General features: G+C 44.9%; 1 protein-coding gene across 1 annotated transcript in view; it reads left to right on the forward strand.

The window, feature by feature from the left end:
• The window catches only part of CRHR1 (corticotropin releasing hormone receptor 1), a 2,003,326-nt gene that overhangs the window by 1,601,635 nt on the left and 386,866 nt on the right, over positions 1-14,825 (forward strand). The window contains exons 8-9 of the mRNA XM_069634091.1: positions 3,226-3,286; positions 5,386-5,458. Of these exons, the coding sequence (XP_069490192.1) occupies positions 3,226-3,286; positions 5,386-5,458 (134 nt within the window). The remainder of the gene's footprint in view (positions 1-3,225; positions 3,287-5,385; positions 5,459-14,825) is intronic.

Here is a 14,825-nt window from a genome sequence, read left to right on the forward strand (position 1 = left end):
CTGCCTTTGGGAGAGTTCCATCCATCCAGCGCGATTCTATGCAGCATTCATGGATGGCCAGGTCTCATTAGATCTGAGCCACTTTATTCTATAACCATGAGAGCACTTTAGCTTTCAGACTATCTCTGGGTCCCCACTTAGATCGCTTTTGCACATTAGTTCTGAGAAAATTCCTTTAATTGGAACTGAAGGATTGCAACTTTGTATTTCCAGTGTGCAGCAGTTGGATCTTTCATCTTAAGATCTTCTCCTGGGAAGAGGTTTCTTGTTTGCTATTCCTCTCTGGAGACCACTCTCCGGGACCTGCTTGTACGTGTACTGCTGGTATTATTTCGGGGCTTCTCAAGGAAGGGACTTGTCGGCGTGGGTGCACTGTCAGACTATCAGCTGTGGTTTTCCCACATATGGATCTTCTGCACATGCGTGTCACCTGCTGCCCCCTCGACCCCTAATCGAGATTAAAGTGTTATAAATGCCATGCTTTGTTCCCAGATGTGTTCCCAGATCTCCTCTGTGTGCCTCCGCTCGAGACCCTCCTCGCCTTCCTAAGAGTCAACCGGAACATCCTCTAACCCCAAATCCATACAAACACTCATTCATACTATTTTCTATTTGTTCCCTCATTCTGATTTTGAGATGGTCCAAAGTTTGCAATTTGAGGGAGATGTCTGCGTTCTTAGACTCTCATAGTCACAAGGTGATTGACAAGAGGTTGCGGTTCCGGGTACTTCAGGGTACATTCAGGTCACCTTGGAGACAGGCCATTGTGCCGAGTATGGAATCTGTGTTCATTCTTGTCCAAGCACTAACTGTGGTAGTTACAAGCTCTTTGCGGACATGTCCCTGAATGCGACAAGACACAGTGGGCGTAGTTCATTGCCATCTGTATAACCGGTACTCTCAGCCCACTTAGCATTGTAGTGTCTAAAATATTAAGCCGTATGAGCGAAATCTTGCAGTAATGATGCACATGGTATTTGTGAAGCTCAAGGGCCATCGCTCTGCAGATGTTTCTCCCACTCCCTCCTCTCCCTGTGTTCTCCTTCTTGATATGATATGATATTTTATTTATAGCGCGCCCATACACAAGTGGGGGGGACAAGACAACGATCTTATTAGGCTCAGTGACATTGAGATCGCGCAAGTGCAGGGGAGCGGAAAGGGGAGAAGTGCCGAGGGAAGGGGAGGAGGAGCAAGTGCGGACATAGGATCTGGAAACAAGAAGTGCCGCCAGCGGGTGGCAGTGCATTGCAAGGGAAAGTGCAGAGCAGCACTTCTTGAACTGCTGGAGACCCTTCTGCGTAACTGGAGTATCTGGAAGAGCAGCTGGAATCTACTCAGTTTTTTTTTTACCATGATGTCATCAGCATGCCGCCCGCTTAAACAAGTCAATTAACTTCTTCTAAGAGGTATTTCTAATATCTGGAGGACAAAGAGCAAGTGCAATTGCCTGCCCAGGAAGGAGCATGTGTGGCCAGGCTGGCTTTGTCCTTATTCCTTATTGCCTTACCCCCCACCTGAGCTCGGTCTTGTATATTAGGTATTGCAACTTTCAGCCTTCTGCTTCCTTTTCACTCCTTAAAATGTAAAGCAATATGGTTCTCAACAAGTACTCGAAATCTGTGGTGAATCAGAAGAAAAAAAATACTTTCCCCGTATTTCTCTCCTTGGATCTTACCTGTGAGAGACCTGTGGAAACCCCTTAGTCACTGTTATATCTAGGATGAAACGCCATATTGATTAGCAAGGGATTCAGGGCTAAGCTGTTGACAAATTCCAATGCTGACACTGCACCGCCCTAATCCAGGGGCACCACACATGCATCACAAGACATGCACAGAACAGGTAGTAGTGCACTGTGAATGGGTGAAAAATCATGCTTACAGATGGCTCGTGCATAGCAGGTCAAGTTACTGAAGATTTCGTTTGTTTTCAATAATTCATGCAAAGTAGTGAACACTAGTTTCGGCAAATAGTCATAATATGCAGGCCTTGGCTTCTTCAGGGTTGTCAAATGAAACTATAAAAGAAAATATCCCCTTAAGTCAAGTGTATTTAATACTGTAAGGCATTATTTCAAAGAACGTACAGATGTTTTATAATTTATATAATATAATAAAGTCTTAGATGTGAATGAAATGGCAGGTAACGATACGCATACTTTGCTTTCCCTGGGTTTTGGTCAATAAAGTAGAAGAGTGGTAGTCTTATATCATGATGTGTGAGAACTACACCTCACACGTTCCTAATTTATGCTGTCCACATCAAGAAGTAGGCATCTCCACTTCCCTGAGTGGTTCCGCCATTCTACAGCCCCACAAATCCAGGACTCCTCCAAGCACTGTAGACCATTGGCTGTTGGCTCAGTGCCGCAACCTGTCGGATCCTTAAAGCACATCACTAGGCAGACTCTATACCATTTTATTGCCATGTTGGTGAGCCCTCCCATCTACGTTTGTCCCCCAGTCAACGTGGTCAGGATCCACCATCCATGTTAGAAGGTGTGACACCGACCACCTCTTGTTACCTGATCTTTCACTGCAACCTTCCTTCATTGTGCTCTCTAAGAACCTCACGTGCTAGGGCCCAACAAACAGAATCCTTGAGTCTGTTGCATGCCCCTAAGCCTGGTCCCCTCCCCCAACTTTGTGACATCATCCCAGCCACCTCTAGTGGAGTTCTGCTCACATCCAACATCTCAGAACCTGTTCATCAGGGCATCTACAGTGGAAACGTATACATAAAGCATGTGACCAGGGCTCCAGACCAGCACACAAGGTCTCCACGGTGATCGATGGGACTCTGTTGCAGGGGAGCTCCGGAGTGCTACTCAGTTGAGGCATGAAGTAAGGAGTGTGCATTGTAGTGTCTGACCTCCGAACTACCACATATGGCTAGCCACATGGCCGTTATGACACTTCCACTGGATCTAGTTTTGTTTTTTCCGACTTTTGGCAAAATGTTACTAAGACAATTTTGTTTTTATCTAGAATCCAAGTGTTTTCAGCTGGTATTTGTATTTAAACAATAGAATGTCCCGTTTGTCTCCTCTGAACATATATTTCACAATGTTCAACACACACATGTCAAAACCGGTTGCTGTCAAAACCAGAAGGCAGTGAGTTGTGAAGCCTTTTCATCGCAAACAGTGGTAGTAGATCTCCATTTTGTGGGATTGTTTTTACATTTGTACATGTTCTGACCCCTGTCCTTTTCTCTTGGCAGGCATACCATTCCCAATCATAGTTGCCTGGGCCATTGGAAAGCTGTATTACGATAATGAAAAGTAAGTGATCTTTCCTTCAGTCAATTGAAATAAGAAATATTTTAGATCCAAATGTTCCCTTTAATAACAGCCTTAGTGTAGATTGTATATATTTCTGAAAGCCACAGGGGACCCCATGCTCTGGGTTAGGGTATTTGTATAACTAATAATCTCGCTAGCATGCTGATTAAATCATGCTGATTAAATCATGATTCAATTCGTATATGAAAATAATGTATCAGCTATAATAAAATCCTTTGATACCTCGTCTTTAAAAATGGTATCCTCTGGACTTTCTTTCCGAGATTATTAGTGTAAATTGTACCTTTGATCTGCGTCTGAGTTGGATCAACTATTTGGTATTCGGAACATGTGCCCTAGAGAATGTGCCAGTGATCCTCTAGAATGTGCCCTCTGGAATGTGTTAGCACCTTACCTTCTCGTTCAACATGCTCTTCTTTGTGCCCACCCCCAACACATATTCTACAGGTTCAGCTGGCTTTGTTGGTCTTTCCCTTTTCTTTTAAGATGGAACGATGATGCGGGTAGCAATCGTGTGCACAATTGGATAGGGTGGGAACATGGGAAAGAGAAAGTACAGTCGAAAGGGTCAATTCACAGAGAAGTTTTCATGAGTAACTGACTTACCCTTGGCTTACACATGGTGAGGTCTGCTCGAATCACCAAGAAGTTACTATGAGTAACTCCATGTTTAGGGTTTAGAATGAATCATAACCTCTGTCATTTCTGTGGACAACCCTCCAGACCATTAGCCTGCCATGTCAAGAAGGTGAAAGACCATTTGCAAATTAGGCTTGGTGCAGCTAAGACAGGGCAGGCTGAAACCCGGTGGCCTGGAGTTTTCCAAGAGCAATGCCAGTGGTTTCGATTAATTTAAAATCTTCTAGCCTTCAAATTTCTGTTTCGCGACTCCAGGTTTGTCATCCGTAAATAGACGTAACTTCTTTGCGAATCGGCCCTATGCAGTCTTCTGCTACGTACGATTGGACGTCAGTCCCATAGCAGTGAATTTAGATACTATCTGAGTGTAAACTCACAAACTCAGCACTGTAAGACTATAACGCCAGAATTGTATGTTCATTATGTGTATTTGCCCTAACAATGTTAATTTCCTCTAAAGCGCCTTGCTTCGACTGTACAGAAAAAATATAATTTTGTGCCCATTGCCAGGTGTTCATCAATACCTAAACTGCCAAAACACTAGAAGTCAATAAAGACATTTGCTTTAAAAATTTAAAATATTAATTTGGCCAGAAATGTAAAAACATTGATAGGGAGCTGTGTGAGTGTTAGAATGCTGTAGAATAATTAAATGCAATAGTCACGTTTGAAAAAAAGCATAAGCTGGTGAGAGTGGAGAGAATGTAAGGGCAAACCAGTGTTAAGGATAGACTAGAGGTGTGGTAAGATTAGACTAAAGTTCAAGTGTGGACCAGGCAGATAGGGTGAGGCCAACAGTTTGGTAGGGCATGGCAGGCGCCCAAACAGTGTTATTCTGACTCTAATGGTGAATGGCTGATTTTATCGCCAAAAGACAAAAAAGCAGGTGTAAAACCCGATGTAGAAGTTGTATGCAAGGTTTTGCGCTGATTAACCTTTGGGGCTTTTTTTGGTCTTTAGGCAGGTGGAGCGGGAGTGAGGAACATATGAACCACCTGCCAAAAAAACATGCATTAACAACAGCATGTCATTTTCATGCTGCCATCCAAACATAGATTCTTAGGGATTCCACCTGTTTTAGCACTCGGATTCCATAGGAATCCCTTTCAAAAGTTTCCCTCAATAACACATTGCGGGAGGCATTTACATTTATTTGCACTACAAAGTGGTTGCATATTGACCTGTTAGGTTAAACACTTGTTTCCCTCAATTTGCAGTGTAAATGACGAACATTGCACAGATTGGAACCAATTAACACTTTTTTGTTTTAATGAGCCTCAACACTTATGAGTCAAGGCCTGTTGCGACCACATGTGCCCAATGGTGAATGCTCAGCGTGCTGTGCTCTTGATTAAGGATAATTATGACACCTCATCTAAGCTACACGTTTCTCCCTCTCACCCCCCTTCAGTTATGTAACCAGAGTTTCTCTTACCCAGGTGCTGGTTTGGCAAAAGAGCTGGGGTCTACACAGATTTCATTTACCAAGGACCGGTCATCCTGGTGCTGCTGGTAAGATCTTCAAGTATCTTTCCTTACTAACAGGAGGAATGTACAGTCCATGTGCAAAGGAGGGGAATTGCCCCAAGGGAGGGAGGGGATGTAAGAGAGAAGAAGTCATTGAAACTACTTTTCCAAATGGAGGCTTGTGGATAAGATCTCCACACTAACACGGACGTGCTACACACTAACACAGACGTGCTACACACTAACACGGAAGAGCTGCACACTAACACGGACGTGCTACACACTAACACGGAAGAGCTGCACACTAACACGGAAGAGCTGCGCACTAACACGGAAGAGCTGCACACTAACACGGAAGAGCTGCACACTAACATGGCAACTTCCGCTGCCCCCCCCCCTGGGTTATAGGCGATACTCTCTGAAAACACTTTGAAAAACATTTGTTTGAAAACGGTTTTGTTGTGTACAAGACTTCCATATTTTAGTTGCATATTTAGATATCTGACTTTGCCAACACTGACCATGACCTTGCATCACCCACACGTGACATATAGAAACTACAAAGTGATGAGGTGGTAAGTGGCTCGGCAGATGTAGTGACTATTCATTATTATTGTTTCTTTTTAATTCTTACTAGCATGATTATATTGTCTGAATATTTTTAAACTGAATTGTAATTATTTGATATGTAATTATTTTGTAATAATTAGAATTATTACTGTTTCTTTTGTATATTCTTACTAGGATGCCTGTTGTATGATATGAATATGTTTAAACTGAATTGTAATTATTTGATGTGCAATTCTTTTATTGTTGTATCTTTTTTCGATTTTTAACCTATGAAACGTTCATAGTGATCTATAACACAATAAAAAAATGAAGTTAAAAAGGAGCGACTAAGCAAAGTATGGAGTTAACAAATTGTTTATGGACAGAATTATACAAGGGTAATGATTTTATTTTAATTTGAAAGAGCATTGCGGAATTGCTCTTTTACCTTTGTGCTGGCCTCAGAGTTCATTGCAGAACTTTATTTCCTCTTGGAGCGTGACGCCAGGTGGCCCCGCCCACACCGGAAACAGAACTACTTAAGCACTGCTTGGATCTCAGCGCAGTGTTTATTTTAATTTGAAAGAGCATTGCGGAATTGCTCTTTTACCTTTGTGCTGGCCTCAGAGTTCATTGCAGAACTTTATTTCCACTTGGAGCATGACGCCAGGTGGCCCCGCCCACACCGGAAACAGAACTACTTAAGCACTGCTTGGATCTCAATGCAGTGTTTATTTTAATTTGAAAGAGCATTGCGGAATTGCTCTTTTACCTTTGTGCTGGCCTCAGAGTTCATTGCAGAACTTAATTTCCACTTGGAGCCAGTGGCGTAACACAAAAGGTGGGGGCCCCCCTGCGAGACTTCCCAATGGGAGCCCCTAAGCTCCGCCCCAAAATCGGTATACCCCACCCACCAAGTTAGACCACGCCTACCACCATATGCCCTGGCCATAGGTACGGAGTACGTGGAGGCAGAGGGCGTAGGTTCACCCGTTCTCCTTGCCATGCTCATCTAAATCACTGGCTGCGGTAGGGTTTCTTTCTCCTCTCCTCTAGAGACTTTTCCCTATGGAGGATCACAGACTATTCATCCCAAAAGCTCTGTCAGACCAGAGATGATAAGACTTTCATTCTTTGGACAAAGGGTTCGGAGTAAATGACCAAATTCTGTTAATGACAATGCAAGCTATTTCTGTTTATATGGCCCTGTTGAAGTGGCATCAGTTCAGATAGATGTTAGGTAAAGGTTCTCATGGAGATACTTTCAGCGAGTCTAGGCAATATATAAACGATTCCACTGAATGTGACAGATGAAGAAAAGAAAAAAAAACAATATAATACTGGGGCACCACCTTCTTTCGCCTGTTCCACCCACTTGGCCATCCAGCTGCCTGATCGCAATCCCTTGTCACATGTTGCACTATGCTCCTGCCTACCCCGTCCTCCTCTAAGGTCACAGTTGCACTACTTTGTTTGGTACACTTCTACCACTGATTAAAACCAGGACTTTTTCCCCAGCTTCAGTCTTTCCTTGTATGTTTTCCAATGGTGCTGGCCTTTTCATTTGAGACCACATCAAATCTGGGAAAGCAGAGCACAGCAGACATAGAGCAACTGCCATTTCTCATTGTGCTGTAATGTGTATAATCTGGGACTGAGCAGTCTGCGTATCTGTGGCTATCTAAGAAATCTCCTTCAGACATGGCGCCAGACCTGCCTACATTTCAAAATCAAAAACCCAGAGATTCTGTCTGTTTGCATTCATTGGTGTAACAAAAAATGTGAGGATCCCCCTGCCAGGGGGCCGCCCCCCACTAAACTTCTCAAGGAAGCACAGGCTGTGCCACAGACTCCACAGACTCCTCAGGAAGACCTGGGCCACAAGGCATGGACAAAGCACTGATGACCATGCTACCAACTGGAGGACCTGATCAGTGCGCAAGATGAAAGATGTACGTTTTCTATGTTACATCTTTCACCTAGTGTAACAGCAAGTAGGTGGCAGTGTCCGTCCCCTGGTCCCCAAAGGTACCAGCCTGCACTGTGTGCAAACCAGTAAAATTATTATGCACATGCTAACGGTTGAGGCAGCTTTTTGGTGCCAAGACGGTGGGTGCATCCGCAGCGGTAATTGGCTTTGTAAACAATTTTAGGTCAGTGGTAGCAGCTGAATAATTTTAAGCGGAGGAGCATTACCATCTCCCATGAATTAGTGTGAGAGATTGAGCGTAGTGAGGGAGCACTAGGAATGTAGGAAATACGGGTGCAGCTCTCTCCTGAGAAAAGGTTCAAAATAATGTTTTTAAATGGACCATTTTACAACAAAATTTGAAAACAATGGGGTAAAATGCCATGCAATTTTAAAATGGGCAATCTGGGATAACATTAAAAAAAACTAAATCTGTTCCCTATATTTATTACACAAATTAAAATGCTACAAAGACAAAATGAGTAAATAAAGGTGTGGCACCAGTATTACAGATGCACTTTCCTTTTGTGTTATTATTTAGAGCAGGCATCAGCTGCCGGCCTTGCCAGCACACAAGTACGCAGTTAGGGGCCTTCAACCCTTCCAGTTGAAATGGGTGCCAAGCAGCTGCCCGTATGTTGGCAGATGACAGTCCTATGAAACTACAAGATATTTATTTCATTTGGCGCATTAAATGTGCACCCTGAGTGTACATGTTACAAGCTGCATTTGCTGTAGCCCTTCAGGTACGTCACCCCCACTGACCTCTGTGGTATCCACATCACTTTTATCACGTTGGTGCCTTTTTACTTTGGTTTCTTCTACATTAGCCCCTTGATGACAAAGACTGGTTAGTAGCTTTGAGTGGACATTTGGTGTTTCAGCTCTCCGCTGGCTGCCCGTGCTGTGATAATCTGCAGCTGCCAACCACTGGCCCCTGGCTGTATCTATTACAATGTATGCCTGCCAATGGTGCCTTAGAGTGCTTTTCCCCAATCTAGGCAAATGCTCACGTACCCCGAAACATCATGTTAAAATGGGGCCCACACAAGGGCTTAAAGTGTGCCGGGTCTTGGCGGAACACAGCACGGCAGTCTCCAAAAGCCACCAATTAGCCGGGGCTTCCCAGCCTCTAGCTCTACTGTGAAAAAGCACCCAGCATCTGAGCAGGTGCACAGGTGATTCGAGTTATGAGTTGACAAACAGGCTGTGACAGAAATCCATGCCTAGAGGCCAGAACTTGACCCTGAAAAGGTCGTGTGTCCAAATAGTTTTATAGCACTCCGGATTTGCAGTCATTTTACTATTAGGGATGTTGTTAAAGATGAAATAAGCAGAAAGGTCAGTGTGTGTTATAAGCTGAGAAGAGGGTTGCAGATTTGAATAAATGTCATGGTTATGTGATATTTAATGTGCCGTGTTTATTCTTGTGTTCCCAAAATGCCTTTTGATTTTGTGCAACACCCATTTATGATTCAATAGCCAGTTGAAGATGCATGTGGGCTCCTTGTGGCCATGCCGAAGTTCCCTCTCCCCTCATTTACCACGCTGAGCACAATTTTGTCACACCCCCTTTCCAGAGCCCTGCTCGATTTCATATGTCATTGAAAGCACTGGCCCAAATGATCCATGACACATCTTCAGCCCTTGCTCACAAACTCACATACCGGGTTGGGGGACTAACACATCAAATGAGGTCTATGCCTCACTGTATTTGCAAACTTACTTAAATCAAGTCTGCACAGTGCTTCAAGGCAGCTGAAGCAGGCAGAGCCAGGTGGGCAGTGGTTGGGTGCACTGGGAGGTGGAAAAAGCCTCTGTAGAGGCTACCCTCGTTCTGCCCCGCAGATCCCCCCCTGCCCTCTGGATTATGCCTCACCAAAAACATACTTTAAAATACCAGCTACACCAAGTGGCCAAAATCTCACAAGGGCACATTTTGATTGTGCCCTTAAATTTCATATAGCGGACCACTTGCACATAAGCAGCCCCCTCTGTACCATGTTCAGAATATACACAAAACTGATCATAAATGCTGCCTGCACTGCAGTGTTGAAAGGCAGACCAGAATTGTGTTCATAGTCTGCATTGTGTCCTACTCACAAAAGCTGTGGGGGTACGAGGCCCTTTTAGCAATGTCCGAGAACTTCTGGAGGGATGCGGGGGGCCTAGAGCCCAATGGTGTTGTGACCGTGCCACCACACGTTCCAAATATTACATGTGCACACACACTACCTGAAACATATGACATTCAAACACAGACACAATACAAGTATGCAGTGGTCGAAGTGTACGAGACGAAGTAGTGGAATTATGTTCCCTAATGGCCTTCACCTGCCCCCCACAAATGCCATTGCCTCGCCACCTCCCACGCACAATAGAAACCCCCCAAACACATGCACTCTTTATCGGAACGTTCAGTGCATTGCACTGAAAGTGCATGTTCAACTTCTTACTATGCTTTTATTTTAAAACGAAACCATTGAGGAACGGTTTGCTTGTAAAATAAAAGTATAGTAGGAGTAGTAAAATGTAATTTAAAAAGGTAGAGGAGCACTGCTCCCAACTGCTACCGCCCCTTGGAGCACTGCAAACATGTTTTTAAACGTACCAGTCCTGCAGAAACTTTGCCTCCTGTCTCCAGTCTGAGTCCAGGGCATGGAATAACACTGTGAACATCCGGCATGCTCTGTCCAGTCGACCAGCGCATGGGCGGGCTCAAGGTTGCCTCACAACAAAAAGAACATGCTTTCCGACACTGGTAACATAGCTCTCACTCACACTCTTTTGGCGGGTGTCACCCGCCTTGTAAACATGTGACTCACCCTCCAAGCCTCCAGCACGCCCATTCGTTTCAATGGGCCTCTCACCCGTCAAAAATAAAATCGGGTGTTTTCGCCCGCCTTTGTGACACTAATGGTTGAGAGCTATGCTGGTAAGCAAATGAAAGGCGCAAGCTCCACGCATTAAAAAAAAAACGGAAACAGAACTACTTAAGCACTGCTTGGATCTCAATGCAGTGTTTATTTTAATTTGAAAGAGCATTGCGGAATTGCTCTTTTACCTTTGTGCTGGCCTCTGAGTTCATTGCAGAACTTTATTTTCACTTGGAGCATGACGGCAGGTAGCCCCGCCCACCCTGGAAACAGAACTACTTAAGCACTGCTTGGATCTCAATGCAGTGTTTATTTTAATTTGAAAGAGCATTGGAGTATTGCTCTTTTATCTTTGTGCTGGCCTCGGAGCTCATTGCAGAACTTTGTTTCCACTTGGAGCGTGAAGCCAGGTGGCCCTGCCCACACTGGAAACAGAACGACTTAAACACTGCCTAGTCACCCTTGTTGCGTTAAGCCCGGCTGGTGTAAAGGGCGGGTGATAGCTGTCTGGCTGTCAGGCAAGTGGGCTTCTGCTTCCAGCTGTCTCTAAATGGTAAAGTAGGGGGGAGAGTTGGATTCTGGCAGCTCCCTAAGCCGTTGGGCGTTCCTACTGTTGCCGTGATTACATCTCACCTTCGCTACACTCTTCTGAAATAAGGAGTCCGTATATTTCAAATCAACTATCCTGTGTGTCCTGCACCTACTCAGTTAACCCTTTGAGTGACTGTTGGCTGATGTGGTGTTGAGTTGCTACTATCTGTCTTTGTTTGGTCTTTGCTCATTGCGACTGCGATCTGAGTCTCATCAACAGCAAAAAAACGAACCACTTGTTCATCGGACAGTCTCAGACTCTTTGTTGAAAGCAGATGTTCTCATTTTTTACTAGTTTTATCTGATTTATTTTAACCCTCGATTTTACTATTTGTCTGTTAACGTGTGATACTATTTAAGCAATAGAACCCGAGCGGCGGGGGCATTACTGACTCAGGTAATGCCCCGGGGACCAGAGGTAAGGCCCCGGGGCATTACCTGAGTCGGTAATGCCCCCGCCGCGAGGGTTCTATTGCTATTAGTACCCCGGCCCGCATTATTTGCGTGACCGGGGCACTAAAAGAATTTTTTTCTGTCCCAAAACCCTGCAGCGTTTCGGGACAGAAAAAAAAAAACAACCAAGAAAATGGCTGCCGCCATAGAAACGGAAAACGGAGTCCGTTTTCCCTTTCCGTGGCGGCCAGGATAAAAAAGAAGGTAAGTGGGGTTGGGAGGGCGGAAGTGGGATGGGGGAAGAGGGAAAAAAAAACCTACCTGTGTCCCCGGCGGGGGACGAGGGAAGCCCCAGCCGTGTCGAGGTGCAGAGCGGGGGATGGCCCCGCTCCGAGTCTCCACATGGCTGGATGGATTCCATCGTCACCCACCGGGGACGCAGGACCAAGAAATTAAGTTGGGGGGCCGGGTGGGCGGGCGTTATGGGAATTTAAAAAAATGTAAAAAAAAGACTTACCCGAGTCCCCAGCGGGGGGCGAAGGCAGCCTCTCAGCCCAGGGGAGGCTCGGAGCGGGGATTGCCCCGCTTCGAGCCTCCTCATTGGCTGAGGGGTTGCCACGCCCCCCACTGGGGACAAAGTCTGTGGAATCCCGACAGAGGGACGCAGGACCAAGAAGGTAAGTTGGTGGGTCGCGGGGGCGGGAGGGAAGGGAATACAAAAAAAAAAGACTTACCCGAGTCCCCGGCGGGGGGCAAAGGCAGCCTCTCAGCCGTAGGGAGGCTGGGAGCGGGGATGGCCCCGCTTCGAGCCTCCTCATTGGCTGAGGGGTTGCCACGCCCCCCGCCAGGAACAAAGGCTGTGGAATCCCGACGGAGGGATTCCCAGCCGGGTAGGGACCTGGCGAGACCCAATCAGAATGCTTGTTGCATTCAGATTGTCTCTCGCCGGGTACTAATAATTGTCAAATTATTCATTCACAGACCTCAAATATTATATGCGCTTGTCCTATGAAGCATGGCATTTATACTTTAAAACCTGATATGACTGCCTCTCCGACAACTATGTCAATCAATTTGAAGAGAAAACAAATGGGCAACACATCTCGACCTCGTCCAGCTGCTGGATGCCATACTACTAAACTTGGCTGCTCTAAACCAACTGTACCATCTTGGGACATACAGCAAATGTTTGCTACTTCTGCAGGCTCGATCCATATGTCCCTGAGTACGACTTCCCCGTTATGCACTGCAGCTGTACCAAAAATGTTGCTGCATGTCCCTTTTGTCCCTTCTCTTCTTATATCGGATGCTTCCATGCTGAAAGGCAGCACAATACCTTTAACAGTAGATTCAGGCCTTTTACATTCTATACGTCCACTTGATTCCATCAGTGAGATGGTTGATTTACGTAATGTTGGCAAATTGTCCCCGATAAAATGAAATACCGGAAATGCTACCGTGGCAGTTTCACCCCCATCAATCCAACCTTTGAGTCTGAATCAAGTCCTGGCCCCCGTTATAAATTTCCCTCCCACTGATCAACCAGTAATTGAACTACACTCTATCTCTTCCTCTTTGGAAAATAATGAAGTTCATGAAACTAATTATAACTTGCCTGAAGTTTCGCAAGTCTATTCTGAAGAGAATTCTATGTCTGCCTCCTCATATACTGCACCTACTCCTCGCCGTCCTCCCTGTAATCAGATCCCGATTCAATATCCCCGCCAACCCCTGCTCCCACCCCAAATAAACTAAGTCTTCCATCTACTATTTTAGTTGAGACTTTTCTTCATGTGATGAACCTAGCCATCTCATCTCTGTTCAAATTATTTGAAACCTTGAATGAGAAGCTGTTTCAACAGGACAAACAACTTGTGAAACTATCCAAATGGCAAAAGGAATTGTCTTTTCAATTGCAAACCAAAGGCAGGGAACCTGTTTCCGGCCTTCCTCAACAATCCCCAGTATTAAATGCTGTCCCTGTCCCTATATGTTCAAATATTCCTCCTCAGTTTCCACAGATAATTCGGGAGGTATGTCTAAGTGGGCTGACTACTCCATCAGCTCCTTCTGTGGCACCTTCCTGCCCGGTTGTCTGCCCTTCTGAATCCAAACAATTGTTTACTATCTTTTCTGGCCCATCAAAGGATGTCACCACTAAAATTTCTGATAAGAAAATGGTGAAAAAACCCAAGAATCGAACCAATCAGAAAATGTCTTCTTCAGTTGCTAAATCCTTTATAAAGGCAATACATCTGCCGTCGAAAAAAAATGTCATTAGCTGCCAGAGCTGTTCAAAATAAATATGTTAGATTCGCTTAAGAGAAACAAATAAAAGACATATCACTGATGGCGCCCCCATTGCTTATGCTCAATTGGATGAAATTGCAGATTTAGCTGAAAATCAGCATCCTGTCTCGATAGCTTCTTCTTTGCAGATCTCTTTGCCTAAACTATCTACTGATACCACCTTCGAGTCAGCGCTCTGTTTAAGACGCACTGAACTTCGCAAAGAGATCAATCTAATCTATTTTTGCAATCTGTCAAATCTCCTTCTTTGCTAACTGGTACCAGATATGCTGCTGGTGTTAGCTCATCTAAACCTGTCAGTTATAATACCTCCACGGAACCCATTTCATCTTTAATTTCTGCCACAAGGATCCCACCTAATCCCGCTCTGTGTGAGAAATTGGTGGCAGAATCTGGGGATTATTATACTCAACCTAAGGCTCAGAATAATGTTGATTCTGGAATAGCACTCTCCCCTTTCGACTGTCTAATATCTATGGCAGTCGAATAGTATATGTCCAAACATAATTCAACCTTGCGACCTAATACTGCTCCAGTCAAACAACCCTTGTCCAATATCTACCAGACCAAAACTCAAATACCCCTGTTGCTGTCCAGACCATTTAACACTTTTCCCAACTCCTTTGCTAAGCCCCCATGGAGCGATGGACTTAGACAATTGCCTACTTATCTTCCATTAAAAAAAAACAGCACCAAGCAATTTTTCCATCCCCTGATCATCAAA

The sequence above is a fragment of the Ambystoma mexicanum genome, chromosome 13, assembly GCF_040938575.1.
Source record: "Ambystoma mexicanum isolate Mex_15411 chromosome 13, UKY_AmexF1_1, whole genome shotgun sequence".
Classification (NCBI taxonomy): domain Eukaryota; kingdom Metazoa; phylum Chordata; class Amphibia; order Caudata; family Ambystomatidae; genus Ambystoma; species Ambystoma mexicanum.